The sequence below is a fragment of the Coturnix japonica genome, chromosome 15 (genome assembly GCF_054131305.1).
Source record: "Coturnix japonica strain WE chromosome 15, WE-NBRP24, whole genome shotgun sequence".
Lineage (NCBI taxonomy): Eukaryota > Metazoa > Chordata > Aves > Galliformes > Phasianidae > Coturnix > Coturnix japonica.
This window is the reverse complement of record NC_140677.1, coordinates 8289264-8311632: the sequence shown is the minus strand read 5'-3', so window position 1 is coordinate 8311632 and position 22369 is coordinate 8289264. Positions and strand designations below refer to the sequence as shown.

Below are 22369 nucleotides of genomic sequence, written 5' to 3'. Positions count from 1 at the left end.
TCCTATTAAGAATTTTACGTCTCTGATAAAGTTTTGAAATGTTTATTTGACTGAAAGATTTATATTTAAAACTGTCTTTTCTCTTTATTGCTTCTGCATTTATCATGCTGCTTGTGGTATTTTATTTCATATAAAGTATCTTCTACATGTATGTAGTAGTTACAGATTCTCCTTTAGACTACTTTATTTGAAATTAGAAGTGATTACCCCTAGACAGCCATGATTAACTACCTAAAGATAACCAAATGCCCATCAATCAAATGATTACTTGGGGTACTAATGCACATTCCAGGGCTATGTAAAACTGTGGAAGATGGACTTATTCCTGTTGCTCCAAAGTGGAAACAGCTGTGGAAATAGAGATAAGGAATTGTGCTTGTAGTTCTTTGTGTTTAGATACATGTAACAGAGCTTTAAAACCAACTTGTATTGACTTTCAAACTGCAGAGAAGCTTCAGTAAGAAAAACACCTTGCTAATTAGTGAATTTTCATTTAGGCGTTTAGTTACTAAAGAACTAAACTAGGAGTTCTTTGGGTGCTTGACTCCAATGGCAAGTGCTGATTAATTGTTGTCAATACTTGGCTGTCATTCTTTGACTTATTCTGAACACAAATTCTCTAGCAGACGGGTGGGATTTGGTCAGGAGGTTTATTAGTGCTGGTTCTGAAAACTTTGAGCAGATGAGTTTACTCGATTCTGGCTTATGCAGTACTTCAGTAAAATACTTCTAGAACATCAGGGTTGATAAAACTGCTTCAGAGCAGGTGAACTATTTGTAAGGTCAGGTAAACCTTTTACACTTAAAAATTACCGTAATTACTTTTCTTCAAGAGAATAGTGAAATTTATTTCTCTCTTTTTTTTTTTAATCATTAACCAGAAGTGATGATATCGCTTTCATATCCCATATATGGTAACTCAGTTTCACATGCCGTTGTTTCTTTCCCACCCCTGTAGTGCTGAGACCATGCAGGTTGATGGATGGAGGTGGTTCTGCTTACTTGCACTCATTGTTTCTGCTACTGTTGCTAGTTATTTATTTCCTAGGCCATCGTGAAAGGAGAGAGAGTGGTGGCTTGCTTGGCATGAAACTCTTCCAGGTGCTTTGGCAACTGAAAAAGCTCTGCAGGGAATTTCAGTTGCTTCTTGACCAGAGCAGAACAGCTCTATGTACTGGTCGGAGGTTCAGCCTGCAGAGCAAGTGGGGCCTGGCTGGGGAGCGAAAAACTCCATAGGCTGTGCAGAAAGGTCATCCTGGGAAAAGAGAGCTTATCTCATCATGTTGGTGCAGTTCATAGATGTGTCGAGTGGTAAAGCAGTGCTCTTCTGCAGAGGAATGGCCTTCTCCAGGAAGTGCTGGGAGGGAGAAAGAAATAAGAGCTTGATGATTCCCTAGAGCTAATAGAATGAATTTGTTACATTTTTATAGCATGTTTGGCTATGTAACATTGAGGTTCCATGGCAGGCACACAAACCACAAGCAGCGTGTCTGTCAGTACTAATTTGTATACAAGCTGGTTGATTGACTTGATTAAAACAATCCTCTATGTAGAAAATAATAATTGGTGCCTTTGCAGAAATTAAAAAAACAAAACAAAAACCATGAAAACAACAAAACAACCATCACTGCTATCCCCAATTTTAAGATCTTCTAATTATGGACTGCAAAAGGCTGTGGTGCTCATCACCCAGTATAACTCTCATCTTACCACTGCTGTAAGTGAATTAGCCAAGCCTGAGCCTTTTGCTGGTATGGATAACTCATGTTACACTATTTGCCCACTGACTCTGTCTGCACAGGTTTGATTTGGACAACCTGAGAGCCATCCCAATTCCTGCCTGCCTAAGACATGGATTGTGTTGAAATTCATTCTTGCATGATTACATTTCTTGATATTTTCCAAGCATTGGGGCGCCTCTCAAATGTGTTGGTTGGTGGGGTCCCTGTCTATAGTGGAAGAGACTGCAGAGGATGCTGGTGTGTAGCCTGGCCCTTGGTTAGTGACTGCAGGCTGGGTGGGGAAGCTGGGAGACACCAGTGACCCTTCCTGTCACAATAGGTAATTGAAGGGAAGAGAGGGCATTGTGATTAGACCTACTGTATGATACATATGATAACAGTCCTACTAACTGATATGTGGAATTGAGGAGAACTTGCTACTAACGGTATATGAATGAAAGTTAACTGTCTTTTTGGAATGAAGAGTGCCACGCCTACTTCAGTCTCAGTTGGGCATAATTTCTCTTCCTCTTTTAGTTTTAACATCTTTCAAAAAAATGCAGTTTTTGTCTAGATTTCTATATTACCATTTCTAGACTCCTTCAATTCAATCCACAAAACACCCACCCTCCAGCAGACTTGCTGACTTCCTCACAGGACTAAAAAAAATCTGACAAAAAGACACCCGTACTATAGGTCTGTGACAGATTTTCATCTGTTTTCTCTGATTCTATTCTATCCAAGTGACCTGTTGTGGTTTGTCTCTGTTGCATATGCATGTATTCCCTCCTTAATCTACTTCCAGCCCACGTGGGATAGGAATGAGATTGTAGTTTTCACATTCAGGAACTGTGTAAGTAGAATAATCAAATTGTATAATCTAGGGAATCTGTTTCTTTCCCTGATCTTCTCACGCCAACAGAACAACATGATCAGAATCTGTAACTCTGTAATTTTCTTGCTAATATTAAACGTAATTGAAATGGACAAGACCTGCTTTGGCTTAGTGCCTTCAGCAGGGGCTGCAGAGACTCAGGGAAGTGGGGAGGATCAAATTTGCAGTCTGTGGAATTGTGTCTAAGCCCTCTCTGATGATAAAACTGCTGTGTAAATGTTTGTATTTGGAAAGGAAAATTTTGTTTAAAAGTTGCTGAGTCCTGTTTTACTGCGTGTGGCCAATAAAAAATCTGAGATTTATGAAACCAAGTTAGGAAATGCATGGATTCTTTAAAAAAAAAAAAAAAAAAGTGAGTGCTTCCTTCTAAGGAGGAGAGACATGCTTTTAAGGTTCTGAATGATTCCTGCTGAATAGCAATGACAGAATTTCATTTGTGCCCTACTAAGTGTCATATCATAATATCTTACTGTTTCAAGCTCCTCCAGGCTCAGGAGCGGTCCTTCCTAATGTGCAGTGTCGGAAGGCAGTGGGAACATGGAGCAGGCTTCCCATATGGATTGTGGAGTTCCCATCCTTGGAGATACTCCGTGGCCATGTGGGCTCAGTCCTGAGTAACCTTTTTAGTGGACCCTACTTTGAGTGGTGAGATTGGATTGGACCATCTTCACTCTTCTGGGATTCTGTGGGATAGGAGAGGGTTTTGTCTTAGAATTACACTAGTTTTTCAGTATAAAAAATAAAAAGTTATTGGCAAAACTCTTGGTAAAGTCCCCATCTTTGATACTAAGGAGAAGTTTTGAACTGGGTTGTTACTGTTTGACAGAATTAGGTTGAAAGGGAGCTCTAGAGGTCACCAGGTCCAGCAAGCCTCTGCTTGAAAAAGCCACTCAGAACAGGCTGCCCAGGGCCACGTCCAGGTCGCTTTTAAAGATCTCTGAGCAGATGTTAGTTCTTGGTGCTGTGCCCAGGCTCCCTTCATCTTCCTGCTCTTATCTGTGTGCTTGCTGCCTTTTGAAAGAGAGAAATAAGTTGAGAAACACAGAGCATGGGAACAGTCTGCACTCAGCAGAGAAGGCTGTTCAGTCCTCATAAGCATGTTCTTAGCCTCGTTGGGGAAGGAAAGTTATCTCCTTCTGCTCCGTGGCCAGTCCAAAAACCTGCAGTTTTCAGTTTGTGCTGTTTGTAGAATTTCTCTCCCACCATTTCAGCTCAAAAGTTTTCTACATTTCAAATACATTTTGTGATTTTAAGACTGTATTTGGTGTTTTTGAAGTGTTTAAATTCCTTTTTGGTACGTTTTTTATTTCTAAACTGATATTTCCTCTTTCTCCTTGAAACATCCTTTTTGAATTACATGGCACTATTTCAGTGTGAGCTGGGATTTATCAGAAGGGCACAATTAGCAGCATTGGACATTTCTTGAGCAAAGCTCAGGTTTTGTTACTGTCTCAAGGTCACAGCTTGTCACTGTGTTATTGCAAGGCATTCTAAGTTTGCAACTCAGCCCACTCCAACTGCTTTCATGAATACATAAATGACAAAATAAAATCATAGTTCTGCTTTTAATCACTGTGAAGTCTTTTTTTCAGCTTCATCTTATTACTTTTTATGAGCAGTCAGAGCATGTTTCAGCAAGTGCAAGTGTGTATGCACGTGTATGTATGTGTATATTACTGTTTCTTTCCCTGTCCAGAGATATCTAAAATCCATTTCCTTTCATTGGAAGGATCAACGCTGCCTGGTGCAATTCCTAGATTCAAGTGCCTTTATTGGTTTAATGTGAAGGAAACATCGTCTCTTATTTCATGATGTACAGTGTTATTGCTGGGAACCATAGCAAAGTGCTTAGTAACGAATAAAGATTTTCTGTGTTGAACACTTGGAATTACTGCACTTGGTGATAGAAATTATCTGCATTAATTCTTAGGTAAATGCTTTTATCAGTGTGGTAATTGTATAAGCAGCTGCTCAGTATTAGTCATTAATATTCAAAGAATCTGACAGCCTTAGGATTGGCCTGTGTCCCCTGCAAATATTGTGTTTGGGGTGAGTATTTGAAATTTCTCTCTTGCTTCTTTCTAGCAACGTGACACAACGGTTGGGATTTTTCATCTTCATGTAACATTTTAACGTGGTGTAGGTATAGAATTTGGTCTGTCAGTCATGTGTAAATTAATGCCCTGTGACAGTTCTTGACTTTTATTCCTCACAAGGTGAACTTTCATAAGAGACCTACATGTCAGCTGATGCTTCGAACTCATCATTTCTTCTTCAGTTGGACACTGGGGGACTCTTCCTTCAATTCTCTTCAGTTTTTCAGACTGCTATCAAAGATGAGCAGTCATCTCATGCAGTAGATCCATCGTTTAAGTCTGATATCTCTCTGGGCTTTGTAATGAAATACTGCATTTTCTTCACACCCTGGCAAGTTGAGATGTCAGGATATGATAATATTATGCACAGAAAAGTGTTTTGAGTAACTTTTATCCTTTTGAAATGACAGCTTTAAAAAATCATTTTCTAAGAAAGCTTTTATATTAATTAATGCCATACATCATGTTAGTGTTCAGTTAAAACAAAACAAAGCAGGTTAGGGATCCTGTTTAAAAAAAACAAATAGAAACATCCCCACCACAAAACCAACAGCAAACAACAAGAATGTCTAAATAACAGCAATGAAGCAAGAAAGCAAGAGGAAACACCTTTTGTTTTACTTAATGTATTTTTTCTTGTGGGATGCTGTCTCCTACTTCAGTGATAAAATCGCGCCACTTCATATCATCAAGGGAGGATGAGAATGTGGCTGACTTCCTCTTTGCTTTCTGCTTCCAAGACTGCTTGTTATCAGGGGAAGGTTGGAAAATCACACTCTGGTTCGAATTCCTGTATTGATTATTCACCATATTACACAACTGATAGCATGATGGTTTCTGCTGAGAGGTTTTGAGGCAGTTGATGAATTTTTCAACTCAGAAGGCTTTCAATTTACATTTTTACCAATGGCATAAACCTTTCCTTCTTTGACAGCCTGATGCCTGTTCCATGGTTTGTTGTTTTTTTTGCTAGCCCTAATGGTTACAGAACTGGTATCATAACTAGAGTGAAAATAATTCATTTTGAAAAATGTTGATATGAGCAAAAGCCAAGTGTGTGGGATGACAGATGAAAGTGGTGATAAATTGTGTGGGTGCTCTCATGTAAGAAAGTGCTTGAATCATTAGTTGTTCAACATTAAAAAAAAAAAAAAGCCTGTTTTCTGTTTGCAATATTGGGACTTGTTTAAAAATTCTTGGCATGTAATTGGCATTCAGTGAGTAATGAAAAGCTTATTTTTGGAAATTAGCAGTCGTGACTTCACAATCGCTCGGATCTCACACTGCTCCGAATAAATTCGGTTGTGGTTTTCTAGATATTCTTTAATGACACAAAGGCATTCAGCACCTAATGAGTGTCTCTTTTTAAGGTTTAAGTACAGTATCTGGTTGCATCTAATCTGACCCAATCTCTACAATTCAGGTGTAAGTAGAGCTACAGCAGAGCAGATTTCATTCAGTTTTTCTTTTTGTTAAATCTTTCTAAATAACTTCTGATTCTTAGAGTGTTACATAGTGATTATAGTTGGTCCATCTGAAGCCAAATAATACAACTCAGATTAGTCCTTTTTATTAGTCCTGAGATCATCGTAACTGTGCACATTTAATAAGCAGTTTAATTAATCAACCAAGGATTCATTTTTTTGGAAGTATTCAGATGGCAAAAGAAGTAGATGATTAATCCTGTTACATTAAATATCATGAAGCACATATGTAAATCCTATTCTATATGTTTAATTGAAAGATTACTTAAATGGTAGCCTATGTACTGAAATATAGAAGTCCTGAAAATCTCAGCCTTCAGCTGAATTCTGTGTAACTTCATTATCACATTTTTCATGGGTTGTAACAGAGATCACATGGATTCTATACGGAGGCTGCTTTTCTCTTTTTTTTTGGCAGAACACAAGTTGTGTTTTATCCTTTGAATTAAAGCCCAAATTGAGGTATTCCCACGTAGTCTTGTTGTGCACAGTAAATGGGAAGCAGAATGGTGGAGGAAATGTCAAAATGTGTGTCACACAAAGGAAGTCTTATTCTCAGTGCAAAGCATGATGCTGTGGTGTGTATATTGGGAGTGGCCTCAGGAGTTAAATGAGATTTGCATTCTTCTCGTTAATAAATATAACAACTCTGTATCTGATGGAAACATGAAAAGGTGTTCTCCTCTGTGTTGTCAGAAGCTTCTCTTTGTCATTTTTAACTCCAGGAGACCTCAGTGAGACTGAATATAACCAAAATAATGCAAAGCTTCAGAGATCAGCATGCTGAAAATCGCAGGGAATATACTGTGCTTAAGGCCAGTCCCAGTTTGGAAGTCTTGTGATTGCTTTTGTAGTGGTTTCATTTAAAGAGGGTCTTAAGAAAGCAAGGCTTGGCTTTGGGAGATGGCTTATGTGTGGGTATTTGGCTGCCTGAAGCACTTAGCTAATACAGGTCAGTGTATTTGTGTATATGTTTCCCATACCTCTGGATTTTGGTACAGAAAGGAGTTAAGCCTTAAATTCAGTCATCTGTGTTGGAAAAAGGGGGAACTAATTGCTTATAAATGAAGTGTGCAGCTTTTAACTGACAACGTTCTGCCTACCTTGAGCCTTCTGCCCAGCTGTGGATTTCTTGTAAATAAAATCCATTTGTTCCCTGAGCCACTAAGGTTGGGAGTTGGCTCATCCTAAAGGAAACTGCATCACGTCACACAGCTGTGTGCTCCCAATTATTAGCAATCACCAGAGCTGCTCCATGGTGACAGAAGTGACGGTAGCTGCTGTTCTAGTAGGTTTTGGTGTGGGGTTTTTTTGTTTGTTTTCCCTTCAGTGGATTGAAGAGCAGGTTTTTGCATTGTCTACTTTGCATGCACACACTTGGACAGGGTGCAGGTACCACAAAGCACAGCAGGGAGCTTCCTGGTTGTAACTGCACACAGTCCTTTTGTGTCCAAACCATGTGCATTTTAGATTGTTCGCATCATTACAGGTAAACAAGGCAATACTTATTCCTTTAAGGGTAATGGCATTTCTCATCTATTTGGACATTGCCTGTAAATCCTTAAAAATCATTTTGAAGTTGTTAAGCCATTGATTTCTGAAATGCATTCTGACACATTGACATCATTTCTCAATCACAGTAGGTGCCAGAAAGATGGGGGTAATTGTCATTGCTAAATACCTGTTCTCTAACATGCGGCACTTCAGTGCACTTTACCTAAGATGCTGGTATTTTAAAATATTAAATGCCTCATTGCAGACTTAGCAGTTCGTGTATCAGGATTGCAAGTATAAAACCAAAAAAGGGGCTTGGTCTGGAAGTTGAAAGAGAAGCTCTTATTTCTAGAGTGGAAAAACACTGATGTTTAACTCCCCAGCTGGCTTCTCTCCTATCTATTCAACTAAAAGCCTGTATGATGCACACTTTATTTTAGATCTTTTTTTGAGGGAGGTACTTGAGCCATTTCTTGGAATTTGTGGTGTTTTAATGTAACCTAATGTAACCTAAATGTGAGGCTGTCTCCATGTTCACTTTTGAACTGAGATACAAAGTATTGTAGTGTCTGTTGGGCCCAGTGGCGTTTTTGGTGTTTAGATTCTTGCTTTCCCTGCATCACGTAAAGCGTTCAGAAATGAGGCGAGATGTCTGTAACTGCCTAAAACAGGGCAGATCATTAAAGCAGAAGGCTTACTCGCACAATTATGAAGCTGGGTGCTCTGAAATAGTAGTAGCATCATGTTTTCCAGGAGGCCTTTTTTTATGGGTGACTATCTCATCGGTAAGGCTCTCTTAGGAGGCCTGAACAAGGTCAGCAGAGTGTTTATCCATTTCAGTCTTCCGATTCCTTTACTTGCAAGAATAAAACGTGCTTCTTTTGAAGTTCTTGTGCTGCACCACACAGTGCTGAAGTCTGAAATACTCTGCTGCCCTTCTGAGGTATTGTTCAAGTGTATTAAAGGAAACGGAGGTAGCAATTTCACTGCTGAAGGTCTAAGGGATAATATTTAGGGTTTGATTGTTCCTGTGACAGAGCTATGAACTCCTTTGATGCTGCCACATGAAAAGCTTTCTTCTTTAGCAGTCATTGCCGTGATAGAAGGCTTTTTGCTGCTCTTATTTTTCATGCAGTCTCACCTCTTGCTGCCAGGTCCAAAGAAGTTCAGCGTCTGATGTGATGATAAAGCCTTTTAGATAAGGAGTTAAAAACAGGTTTTTATCGATCCAGAGGAATTTAGGAGAAATATTTGAAAAACTCATTCAGAATCTATAAAACAAATGTATATATGAAATAGATGCTTTCATTTTAAAGAGCTTATTGCATTGTTTGTATTTATGCATCTTGGGAGAAAGGGTACGTGTATGTGAATGTAGAGTTGGATTTTCTGTCAAGGATAAAGAAACAAACAAACAAAACCCACATGTTAAATGTCCATAGTGGGAATGGGTATTTTCAAGTTGAATTATGGAATTAAGCAACAGAGGAGTCATAAATATTTTTACCTCCTCTTCCCTTAAATTAACTGTATTTTGCATCTTGAAAGAAATAGAATATTTCTACCTGTGAAGAACTGAGTAGATGTTATTTTACTTTTGTAATTGTAAATTAACAGAACTGAAAAATGATTTTTTTTTCTTTTACCACCTAAATTATTTCTAAATATTTCTCAAATAAATTTTTTACATTTCAATCGCTATATATGGCCAGGCAGCCAGTGCTGTGTTTGAATAGTTTGTGTTGGGATCTGACAGATCTGAGGGGGAGTTGGCTCTTTACATCCCAGTCACTCCAAGTTGTGTCTTGGCTTTGACTCCTGAAGCATGAGGGATGAATCTGTTGTTGTGTGTGACATGGTGAGATCTTTAACTCAGGAAGTAACGCGTGATTTCTGAACCAAAAAATTCTGATCTATGCAGAAACAGATGTGATGGGAGACTTTAATCTGTTTCCTTAAGTACAGCAAATCATATTGACTGCTGTTGAAGACCCCTGCATAGGTTCTGCATAAGCTTCTGAAGTTCATTTCCACTACATCATTTTGGAAGTGCATGCTTTAGCAACTCAGCTGTGAAGGAGCAGTGAGAAGCCCCTGGAAGTGGTCACCTCTGCAGCTGTGTGTCCTCACAGGAGGGGCTGCACATCGTCCCCTGAGAGACAAAAATGGTTGTAGCTTTGCCAAGCTCTGAGGCAAAGAACGCAGCCTTAAACATCACTTGAGATAACTGATCTGAATGAATAGCTGGAAGAGTTGGTCTGCGTGTGCAGCTCTAGATGGGTGTTTAGTGATGGATCTTGTAGGACGGACTGGAAGTAATGCATCCTAAGGTTGGTGGCCCTGCCTGTGGCCATTGGAGTCGGAACTTGGTGATCCTTGGGTCCCTTCCAACCTAAGCCATTTTATGATTTAATAAGTACAGAAGAGTAACAGCGATGCCCCAGCTGAGAGGGTGGTATTTGTTTCACACAAACACTTTGGTTATGAGAGCTGAAGTATTCTGAAATTTGCATGGAGTGTAAGGACTTTGATCTTGACAAAACGTACTTCACAGAATATCTTGGGACTGATTCAGGCCTACATGAGCAAAGTGTTTGTAGTGGCAACCTTCTCTTGCAACTTCTAATTCTCTCTCTGCCTCTTGTTTCCCCCCACCTCTGCCATTCACAGCTCATGTCACTGCTGCAGCCAGAAAAATCATTCTTGCTTTCAGATGCTGTCACCTGCATAACAGAATATAGATCTGAGCCTTCAGAGGTGTTAACAGATGTGCCTCCTTGAAAGCCAAAGAAGTTGCTGTATGAGAAGAAAGCTAAACTAGCTGTAGAAGCTGCACAAGCAAAAGGAGAAAAAAATGTAAATGTTAGGAAAAAGCTTGATTAAAAATAAATAAATATGAATGTATCTTAATGCTTCTAAAAGTTGAAAACTTTTATTCAGTTTCACAGCTGTTTGAATTCCGTGGGTAGTTTTGGAAAGACACTTGGTCTGCATGAAGTACATATATGCTGATACAGCTGTGGTGTTGGAAATATGTGATCACATTCATACTTAGCATTTGCTCAAGGGCAGAGCTGTGCTGAAAAGCCTTGCATAGGAAAGGTGTGAGTTCAGACATCACTTATTTCAAGATGTTTGTGAGATTTAGGTCACACATTAAGAAAAGCTTTTTCCCTGGGAGAGTGGTGCAGTGCAGCAACTGGGAAGCCAGTGAGCTGTGGAATTTGTACCCAGGGAGGTTCCCAGGTCAGCCCTGATCTGACATTGAAGGGAGCTCCCCTGTAGGGCTGGTTTAGGCTGGGTGACCTCTGGAAAAAGGTCCTTCCAATTGGTGCTTTGGTGAGTCCGAGAAGATGCTGCTTCTGATGCTTCTTTTTGATGAGTATGAGCTTGTCTTTGAGTACCTGTTTCTCTGGGATGCTGCAATCGTTAAAATGTTAATTCAGATATATGTAGATAAGGTGAAAGATCAAATAGCTTTCAGTTGAGGCTGTCTGCTGCCATTTGCTAACTGCTAACTTTCGACAGCCCTGAAAATTACCTTCTGTGGGGGTAGTTGTAGTTCTTTACAATCAGAAGAACAGAGAAGCAGGGCTGTTTGAGTACAGAAAACAGGGGTTTATTGTATTAACAGTAAGTACTCTAACATAGCTAATGATTACATAGTTGGGGTTTTACGTTGTGGTGCAATAAATGTAGTGCTTGTATTGTGTTCCAGTCTGTTTGCATCCAGGAAAAAGGAAGTGATCCAAATGTAATTTACTAGCAAAGACTGACTTTGTTTTTCTTTTGCTACCTAAAAGGTGTGGGTCTTCTCTTGCAAATTATGCAAACCTTGCAGCCGTTGTAAAAATCTGACGATGAGGTCAGTCGTTGTGTATAGATTTCCAAATTCTTTGCAAGGCGCTGGATTTGAGGCCTTTTTTTTTTCCCTTTTCAAGTCTACTTATTTTTATTTATGCTTTCTAACTCCATTCAGTTGTTACGTGTCATTGCAGTGAGCTGCTGGGCTTTCTGCCAAGCGTTCAGTCTTGTCAGGATGCTGGGTGCAGTGCAAAGAAAAACGCTGTCAGTGTTTCCTTGTAAGATTTACAAGTGCTGTATGGCCTCAGAAGTGAGGCTGTCCTTATTAGAGCAAGAACAGGGTAGATGAAAAGACTTTATCTCTGCAGGTAGTAAGAATGTGGGGTTCACTTTGACGTCTAAGAACAGTGAATGCCCACGAGTTAATAACAAAATCTGAACTAAGGACCCAGGCTTTTGTTGGCCAGAGGAGAACGTGTTTGATATTGTAAAGCTGTGTAATAGCTGTGAAGATGAACCTTTTCTGAAGTATTAGAAATGGACAAAAATAATCTGAAATTTTCAAAGCTCATCATTATCACTGCATCTCTCACAGTTTATCCTGTAGCTGGTTTACAGGAGCCTTGTTCCTAAGCACTGGGGTGTTGATTTATACAAACGTTCTCAGACTTTGGGGGGGGGGGGAAAAAAATCACTCGATATTTTTCATTGTCCTTTTTGTATCAGAATTTGGTGTTCTGATGGTTCAAAGGTAGTAAGATATAGGAGCAGATGGACTACCCACTGTTTTTCATAGTCATAGAATATAGCACAATCAAACAGCATTCATTTACTGGGTTAATTTGTGTAAATACGTTTTTTCTTCATTAAAAACAAAAAGTAGTTAATTGCAAATCGGACTTGAGGTAGAGTGCGACATGTCTCCTTGCACTCCTTTTTGTGAGTTTTGCTATTTATGTTGCTCTTCAGAGAGTGGGATGACGTAGCTGCAGTATTTTTCACACGTGTGTGTTTGTAAATTAATCTGAATGTTGATTTTTATGTTTCAATAAGGACAGGAAGGAAACCAGTGTGCATGTATTGGAGTACTCACCAGGCAACATTATTACCTTCTAGCACGAGTTACTGACCTCTCATGAGAATTTGAGGACAGCCATGATGTGCCTGCACCGAGAACAGATTATATTTAAGTCTCTGACGCATAAGAAAAAAAGTGGATCTTTTTTCTGTAGGAAAATGCAGATAATAAATTAATTTAAACTTAATTTGTCTGATATTCTTTCACTAATTTGTTCCAGTTTGTGCTGAGGCTTTCAATCCAGATGAAGAGGAAGAAGACACGGAACAGAGGGTAAGAATGAATGAATTGCATCGTGCATGGTTCTCTCTGCAGTTTGACAAGCAGATGTCTGTGTGTCAGATTTTTCCTCACCATTTGTGCATTTCATTCAGAGGGGTTATAGGCAGTGCTGTCACTGACACAGCAATATTGCTCTGAAACTTAGTGCCACTTTGTCCCACGCACTTACTTAGTCACTGTTGCTTTAATATGATCTTATTTCAGAGGACATGAGAGCTCTGCTTACTGTCTACCACCTCTGGAAGTTTGGGCATTCTCCTTTCCTCATTATTCTGAATGCTTGTTGAGGCAACTCCTAAAGCATTAGTGCTGTTGTGGGGAATTAGTTAAGCTCAAGGACAGCTGTTCCTTTGTGGCTGCTTAGAATTCCATGCATGCTTTACACCGCCTTTCTTGTCAGAGTGGTTCACCCTGGGTAGGAGAAATACTTTGTCGAAGCATTTTGAGAGGCTGACCACCTGTTGTTCTATTATATTTGGAAGATGGGAATTTCTAGGAATTTCAAGCCCAGATACTGTTATTGTATTGCTTCAGAGATGTTTTATGTGAGGAAATCCTGTAGCCTGGCTGCTGAGGGTCAGGGTTTTTCTCTAGGGACTCTACTGTTCAGTTTCCAGATTCCAACTCAGAGATGCTACAGTTCTGCAATGAAAATCTCGGTCTAATTTCATTTCTCTTAAAAGAAAATATAATTGATACACGGGAAACTGCAAGAAGAAAAAAAAAACCAACATGGAGTGTATCTGGCCACCCAGTTAGTTTTTCTGAATGAGGCTGCATTTATTCCATCCTGACAAACAAGTTTTTTTTCAAGGGGTTTTTAGAGAAGCCTGCTATCATTGCTGGTTTTTGGAACCCTTTGTCATAATTTCGCCAAAAGCACATAAACCTGGTGAAGGAATTATTGCTGGAAAGAAGTGTAAATCAATCTTTCAAGTGAAAAATATCTTTTTTGGTGGAAAAAAATGTTTCTTAGGTAACTTGTGTTATTAGGTGGTCAGAGACACATCTCATATGTGTTGTAAGTTCTCTGAATTGCCAACAGTGAAGGTGTTGGAACTAATATAGGCAGAGTTCAGGAAGGAAACTTGACTTTTTCATCTGGGTTCCCAAGCCTTGACTGTATCTGTGGCTGGGTTAGAAGAGAAGGAAAAAAAAAAAAGGCATCCTTTTCTTTCTTGTCTCTCTTTACTGTTGTTTTGCATGTTTTAATTGTCAGAATAATATATTTCTTACGGGTTTTTCTTTTATTTTCTTTTGCCTCGCATTATATGTTTGTATGTAAATACTGCTTGTGCAGACAGTAAAAAGGAGCTGTAAACAACGATACCTGACATTGTGTTTGTGTTTTTGTTCTGAAGTGAAGGTTTAATTTGCGATAATATTTCTTTGCTTTTGTGACAGTTCATTTATTTATTTTCACTTTGTTTTAAAGATAGTTCATCCAAAAACCGATGAACAGCGATGCAGACTGCAGGAGGCGTGCAAAGATATCCTGCTCTTCAAAAATCTAGATCAGGTAATATTAATTTAAGGAAATCCAAACATGAATTATTGCTGTTCAGTAGTTTGATCTAACAGTCCAGACACTGTTTTTACATTGTGATCGTTCATGAGTTTTTAATTACATGCAGACTGGCTTGGGGCATGTGTTTAGAGGTTGCCATCAATGAACAGTACAGATAAGCAGGTCAGACTGCCAGTTACCATCACTGCCTACATTTGCTTCATTTTAGATTGCTCACTTTTTTATGATCTGCAGTGTGTCAGTAACATTTCTGTAAGTGAATGTAAAAGTCATGGTTTGGGATTGTCCATGTTCCTGCTCATCTTACAGACTTATTGCTGAAGTTAATTGCTCTTTGCTTCAGTTCAGGAATGGACCTTTGGGGTTCATCACATCCAGCCTCTGAAAAACCATAGAATAATTTATATCTGTTTTTGTTTCCATCTGTATGGAACTGATATTTCCAATACAGACTGAATAAATTCTGGTATCATAAAATATATCAGAAATAATGAAAGCTGTAGCACCAGCAATGGTACCTGCAGCTTCATGGTTTGAATCAGAGCTTTTCCTGAGGAATGGAAGTATGTACTTCATGGCTTCAGAAGTACTGCTCAGCTTCCCTTGGAAATTAGGAATTTCTCCCAGTTCTTGGCTGCTGTAATCAATTAAACATGTTTAAAAATATTCAGCTCCATTAGTATGTACAAAATGCAATCACCATTCAGACTGATGAGGCTGATCTCTTGGCTCCCAGCAAAACAACCCAGTGATTAATAACCAGTTCATATTCAAAGATAACTTCAAAAAAACAAATTTGAACCTAGAAAATGGGATTAGAAAAATACTGCTTCCTGAGGAAAGCTTTCTAAGCAACTGGGAAGAGAAGCAGTGGAAATAATCATAACTGCAGCTGTTAAAGACTCAAGCTTTAAGATAGCATGTGGTGAAAAAGATGACTGCATTGCGTACGTTAATTATAGTGTGACAAAGGGCACTTAGCAGAGAGGGAAGAGCTTTTCTAGTACTGGGTATAAGTGGGATATGAGACTCGCATTTTTTTGCTGCTCATCCTGATGATTTCTTTTCAACATCCTCTGTATAGTTGTAAAACATGACTCATTTACAAGGTTGGCCACACAGAACCTACTGAATTGTGAAATGCACAATAGCTGCTTTTGCTCATTGTTTAATGTCCTTTAATAATTATGAGGAACACTTCCAAATGAAGGCCCCAAGTCTGTTCTTTTGCTTCTAAGCTTCCAAAGAGTGTGATGTAAAACTTTAAAAAATGAAACAGCAAAAAAAAACCCAAAAAACCACAAAACAGAAACCAAGAAAACATGTAAAACCCTTCTAGGGTTAAATGTGTTGATGTAACTTGAATGTCTTGGCCAAATTCATTCCTTTTCTGCTGGTTGCATGTTGGTGGACTGTGTTGAATTTAGGTCCAGAGACTCAACTACTGTGTTAAATATCTTGTGTGTTAAATAATCTTGTGTGAGTAGCTGTTGTAATACTTGATATGAAATACAAAGGAGCCAGTGCCTGTTGGATAATTTGTGGCAAGATTCACATTGAGTTTTGGACTAATATCAGGGTTTAACTGTGTAATAATATAGATAGAAGTTATGGTCATGTCCAGTGACATATCTGATGTATTTTTCAACCTAAAGTGCAGGGAGTGTAGAAAACTGGCTGTTAAAAGCTTGGAATGAAATACTATGTATTTTCTCCACAATATCTTATAAATGAGTTTGTAGAATTTGAGCTGTGACTGAAATGTTCATGGTGAGAGCAACTATTGTTATTCTTAGCAGAAAAATCCCTGAGCATCCTTAGTACTTGTCTTTAAACAACAAAGCCTTACAGTTCAGGAGTCTGACAGAGCATAGTCCCTTATTAACAGAAGAACTCTGTTGCATTTCTTTAATCTAAGTCTTTGCCTGCTTATTCTCCAAATAAAACACAGCTGAGTTCCTGTGTTTTTAGAAAGTTTTGTTGTTTTTTTTTTAGGATTTTTAATTGTTTTTTGACAAATGATTCGAACAAACTGCTTTCAGGCAGTAATTCCTAGTTTAGTTTAAGTACCAGGAGAGTTTTTAAAAATGTGATAATAAAATTCAATGAAAAGCAGGAATATAGTTGATATAGAGCCAGAGCCATCCAGAGCCAAGCCTAGATGGCCTGTGTTTGCAAGAGTGCTAGAAGCAGTATCTTGTATGGTTGGTGCTGTCTGTCTGTGGGCTTTGACTTTCACAACTTCCTTGGCTGTGCTGCCTACTAAAGTTTAGTCATGGCTCAGCAGAGGAACTCAGTTTGCCTGGTTTTTAGGTATGCATATAATGAAACTTATGTATTGCTGATAGAAATCAGTGAGTGTCCATTGCAGTGAAGGTGTGAAAGGTTTTGAAGGAGACAGACTCTTTACCAGGGTCTGTTGTAACAGGACAAGGGGAAATGGTTTCAAACTGAAATAGGAGATGTAGATTGGATATAAAGGGAAAAGTTCTTTATGGTAAGGCAGTGAGGCACTGGCACAGGCTGCCTAGAGAAGTGGTGGTGCCCCAGCCCTGCAGACAGCCAAGGTCAGGCGGGATGTGCTCTGAGCACCTGATGGAGCTGTGGGTGTCCCTGGTCATTACAGGAGGCTTGGACTGATGGCCTTTAGGGTCCTTTCTGTCTCAAATGATTCTGTGGTTCTATGATTATCCCAGGTGAGATCTTGCTACACGCATGTGCTTTGGCATTGCCATAGTGTGCATTAAGCATACATATTTGAGGTGATGGCTCTTCTGTAGTGGAAGTATCTTTTTGTATTCATTATTGGACTTAGACTGATAAGCTTTAAACAAAGTGAGATACTGCACTGTTAAAATCAAAATTTGTTATTGAAATTACTTTCATTTGCGTACAGTAAAAATAGTGCAGTGTGATGCATGTTGCAGTTCACTGTCCAGGTCAAGTCAAGTGAATTTGCCCTTTGTTTTTCTCCTCATTTGTTCTATAGGAGCAGCTTTCGCAAGTCCTTGATGCCATGTTTGAGAGGAAGGTGAAACCTCATGAACATGTGATTGATCAAGGGGATGATGGAGACAACTTCTACGTCATTGAGCAGTAAGCAGCTGTGCTTTTGAAATAAAAAATATGTTTCTTTTAGTTTCTTAGAAATGGCAGGGCTGGTTTCTGAAAGAAATATATTTCTTGCAATTATTGCTGTTTCCTTTTGTCTTTCAATTTTCTTTCCCCTGTAGGTCCCCGTTGTCTTTTGGATCTTTTGCCAGGTGTAAACAAATTTGATAGAAGTGCACCTTTCAAACTTGGCAGATTTTAACAGATTCTTTGTCACTATATAAAAACTCAAACATCACTTTCTCTAAGGGAAGGGATGCAGCACTGGTTTTTGTATAATCTGCTTAGTTTAACATTTGTGCCAATCAACATGTGCATGGATTAAAACCAGCCGTGTTACGTGCTGTCTCTAGACTAAGTTGTTGTTTTTTTCCTGAAGAAAGAAGGCAGCAAAAGGAAGAAAAAAAAGTGTGTGATGAGTGAGGGGTAGAGGACAGGGACATCCATGAGCGTGTAAATTGGTGGCTACCATGGAATAACTTACCTTTCCTTCAATTAGTTTTGATGATTGACTTGAGAGATGTTTGTGGTTTTTTGCTTCTATTGGTCATTTGCTTTATATTTGCAGTTTAAGGTTCCGTTTTGCAGTATCTTGCATTGAGTACATACACTTGATAGTTTTGTAGATCATATAATATATACACAAAAATGTATTGTGTGTGTGTGTGTATGTGTACTTATGTGCACATTTTGAGTGTCTTTCTCCCTAACAGGAGCTTTAAGGAGAAATTCCATCTTGCCTTGTGTTTCATCACCATATTTGGAGTAGAGTTAAGGACTCAGATTTATTTCTGTCTGTTCAAGGGTAACATTAACCACGGTATAATGAATGAATGTTAAATGTTGGAACAGACTTAGTTACCTACTTTCTTTTTGACTCAGTGTGTCATCATCCTTATCACTGAGTAAGACTATTAACATTAAGTGTTTTTAAAGCAGTTATTTAAGACAGCGTGATGATATGTATACAGAACAGGGTTTCTTAATCCTGAGGAACTTCGGGAGCCTCTCAGAAATGTCAGGTGCCAGAGGCCACTTGGATCCATATTAATTTGTTTCTGTGTAAGGCTCTTAACTTATTGTTTAATAAATTTTTTTTCCTGTTATGAGTTTTAACATTAAGATGGCATTTTGCTTTTGTTTTAAATATATAGTCTTTTCTACAGATGTAATGCTATTCCAAAATGTTTTCTGTAGAGACAGTTGGGTTGGAAAGTTTCAGTCTTTCAAGTTTGTTGTTTTTAAGGTATAATGTACCACAAATGTAAATATGTTGCCAAAAGTATGTGGAGGAAAAAAAGCTATAAATGAGGGAAACTAAATGTGGTATTGTTTAGCAATAGATTGTACTGGCCTTTGCTGTCAAATAGAACTCAGCTGCAACTCTTTGACTGGATGTTCTCTTATTGCAAAGGATACAAAGGTTATCAGTTCTGTCCTCTTCCCTTCCTGTCCTGCTCCTCTACTCCCCCCCTCCTCATTTTTTCCTGCAACAGAATAGGGAGATGCTGGTGCTTATTGAAAGTTATGGTATTCCCACTTGTGTTCGAGTGCAAATTCAGAGGACTTTGGCTCTTTTAAGGCATCAGTAGGCTCATTTATTATTCTAAGATAAGCCATTAATGCCTAAATATCCCTGAGGATTTTTCTTTCTGTGTGAGTGAAGGGATACTTTCTGTTGCTGATGTAACTCTTCAGCTTCTTGTCTGCATAGAAAAATAGGCTTCCTGGTGTGGGCTGTTTTTCCAGAGTCTTCTGCTTCTAACCCAGCTGTACCAGTCTCTTTTGCCTGAGCCTTTTCACTGTCAGTGGTTTGGTGCAACGTGAGGATGCAGCAGCCATTCAGTGCATACTGAAGGGAGGGAAGAGTTAGGACAGATAACTTGTGATGTTGTCCTTGCTGCTGTGAAGGAGACACCTGATGAGTCTCTGCTGGCCAGGCAGTCAGCAGTCAGGAGGAGGCAGCATTGGCCTCTACCTCTTAAAAAAAGGCAGATCTCTGGTCATACCAAGTTGCCCTTTTTTGCTTGTTTTTTTCTCCTTCCTTGCAGGAGTTTTATATTTTTTCATGTGGGCATTTTTCTTGTGAGTCCTTGAGCTACAAATGATTACCATCTCAACAATTATGCTTTGGCCTGTGTTGTCATTCTTCTTATCTTGTAGGGCTTTAGTTCACTGACTATCTCATAGCTCAGCAACAGTTTTCTCAGTAAGGCTGAACCAAGGTCACCCAGTGGTGCCTCACCCCTTCAGTCCCTGGGCTGCAGGCAGCTGAATGCTAGAATGAAGGTTACATGGCTGTAGTTATTTGGAAATAAATGGTACTGCTAAGTGACATTGAGACAGGAAGGATGGGAAGCAGTTGTTGCATTTCACTCAGAGTGTTCCAGGTGGCTCATCTAGATCTAAAGTACCTCTGAAGACTGTTGTTCTTTATGGCTCTCAGATAATGACTAAATGGATACTGAATCTATTACATGAATTAGTGGAGCTTTCCAGGAATAATAGTCCATATTTCAGTAGTTTCTTATTAGTAATGCTGTTGGTTGTTTCCCTGTCTGCTAGGTGTGATTAAACAGTAGAATATGTAAAAAGCATCTGCTGCTAGGCAGTCTTGTCTTCTTTATTCAGCTTTCTGGGTGACAAATAGAGAACTTGGATCTTCTAATAATTCCGAATCTGGCTCATCTAGTGTTGATCCAAGAGCTTTTTTGTTTTGATGCTTTCTGATTGCTTGGTTGATGCAATTAATGCTCACTCTATGGAATCTCCTACAAGTGGGACTCCCATAAAGCTTCTCTGTAGAACTTTTTTTTCTTCTGGATGCAGTATTCAGAGAAGTAATAAACCCAGGGCTGTCCATCAATAATCCCAAATGCCCTTCTGCTGTTAATGTGATGTAGATCTCACTAGAATGGCTGTTCCCATGCTTGTTTACTATGAGAAGTTTCACCTGCTGCCATTCCCATTTTTTCTCTTAGGTACCTAATGATGTTCTGGCAGATAAAACCATTCAGGTGTCGCTTTCTGGGGAAGATTACATGTGCATTCAACTGCTTGAAGTGTTCTTTACCAGCCTTTTACCGGGATGTAGTAAATTAATAAGCATTTTGTAAAGCTTATAGTCCGCTCTTTAATACTTGAGTTATCTCTGGTGCCACAGGCCAGAGTTAACTGAGCCTGGTTGAGCTACTATTAGGATTATTTTTAAAGCCCCAGAGATAAGTCAATTCTAAGGGTCTTAAGGGCACCTGTTTGACATCTCAAGGTCTACCTCTCTGCGCACAGCCTCTGTCTTTATATGCAGTTGTGGTGCAGTTAGAGCCACATTTATGCCTTGCTGAACTTGTACCTCCATCGTCATTAGATTAGTCTTGATTCTTAGTGAATCTTTGGGCTACTATTACTTTAACTTTATTATAACGTTGGAAGCATTGCCTCTAGAGAACAGGGTGAGGAGACCTTTCCAGCCCAGCAGCTGTCATTTAAAGCTAGTGTGACTAAACTGTTTCTATAACAGCAAAAAACTGTTTTTTGTCATCTGTACTGGAATGTTGTGTAATGAAAATCATCTATTCCATTGTTTTCCAGGGGATTGTATGATATTGTTGTAGCAAAAGACAACCAGGCGCGCTGTGTGGGCCGCTATGATAATCGCGGCAGTTTTGGGGAACTGGCGTTGATGTACAATACTCCTAGAGCTGCCACCATCGTTGCCACAACAGAAGGAGCCCTTTGGGGACTGGTAAGGAAAGGAAGTTGCTCTCATTTGCTTACTGTTTGAATTACTAACTCACCGTGTCCAGCAGCAGGTGCTTCTCTCCATATGACTCCTTGCACTAATAGCTTTTTTATCACGGTTTGTTATCTTACCTTGTGGCATAAAAGATCCACTGTGAAAATGGTTTTGGCCACCTTTCTAGAATAACTCGACTGTAAATATCATATCACTAGTTTTATCTGTCTCTTTATTGTTTTGCATTTTTGTAATCAGGGCTTTTGTTAAGGGAAAATAAAAAACAATCAGAGAATGGTGAAGATATTAATGCACATATTTTGTAGAGGTGGGGAGGGAGTAATATACAAACAATATCTAAATAACGCTATTTTCAGCTTGACCTCCTACCATTTTGTTTCCTTTAATATGGGTATAGACCGTGTTAAATATCTTCTTGAGCATGCCAGTAATATGAAGAGTAGGAAAACTGCCCAAAGCTTTGTTTTCACTCTGAATAAATGGTCATGATGTTCCTGGTCTCTTTGTGTTATGCTGGAAGAGGTTCTCAGGTCAGCATGGTCTATCAAATACCAAGCTAAGTGGTGGTGCTGCTTTGTCTCTAGTCCAGCGGTGTTGAATGTGAAGCTGCAGACATTAGTTTCCTATTTTAGTTCTTTTCTCTGTGCCATTTGGATAGGGTTATTTTTCACAGTGCTCTCTTACTCATCTGTGAGGTTCATGCAATGAGCAGATTGTGTGATCAGAGAAGCCTTTGAAGCCAGAAGTGTTGTGTGCTCTCTGTATGCTCTGGGCTCCTCGGCAACTATCGCTGGGGGTTGGTGTGTGTGTTAGGACCTTGATCAGGTGACTGATAAGCTGCTACACACAGCATGCCTATGCAATCTCTGCTGAAAGAATTGAGTTTTGACTTGTTGTGAGGAGAAGGAAACAGTATTGGTGAATAACCAGAGTTCTGTCAGGATCTAAATTCTTGAATTCAACAGCTGTGTACAAAACCTGTTTATAAAATGAAGAAAAGGAGGAGATCATTCTTTGTTCCAGTTTGCTTTTGGAAAGAGCTGCACAAATCGAGTTATTTGGTTTCTGTGATTATGCTTACCTGATTAGTAAGATGGAGTTGAAAGGGGACCTTGGTAG

The 22369-nt window shown here is 39.2% G+C and overlaps 1 protein-coding gene across 4 annotated transcripts in view; it reads left to right on the top strand.

Moving 5' to 3' along the window:
• Positions 1 to 22369, top strand: part of PRKAR2A (protein kinase cAMP-dependent type II regulatory subunit alpha) — a 51238-nt gene that overhangs the window by 17228 nt on the left and 11641 nt on the right. For all 4 annotated transcript variants that reach the window (XM_015874912.3, XM_085516754.1, XM_085516752.1 and 1 more), the window contains exons 3-6: positions 12793 to 12845; positions 14290 to 14373; positions 17372 to 17478; positions 21085 to 21238. In XM_015874912.3, the coding sequence (XP_015730398.1) occupies positions 12793 to 12845; positions 14290 to 14373; positions 17372 to 17478; positions 21085 to 21238 (398 nt within the window). The remainder of the gene's footprint in view (positions 1 to 12792; positions 12846 to 14289; positions 14374 to 17371; positions 17479 to 21084; positions 21239 to 22369) is intronic.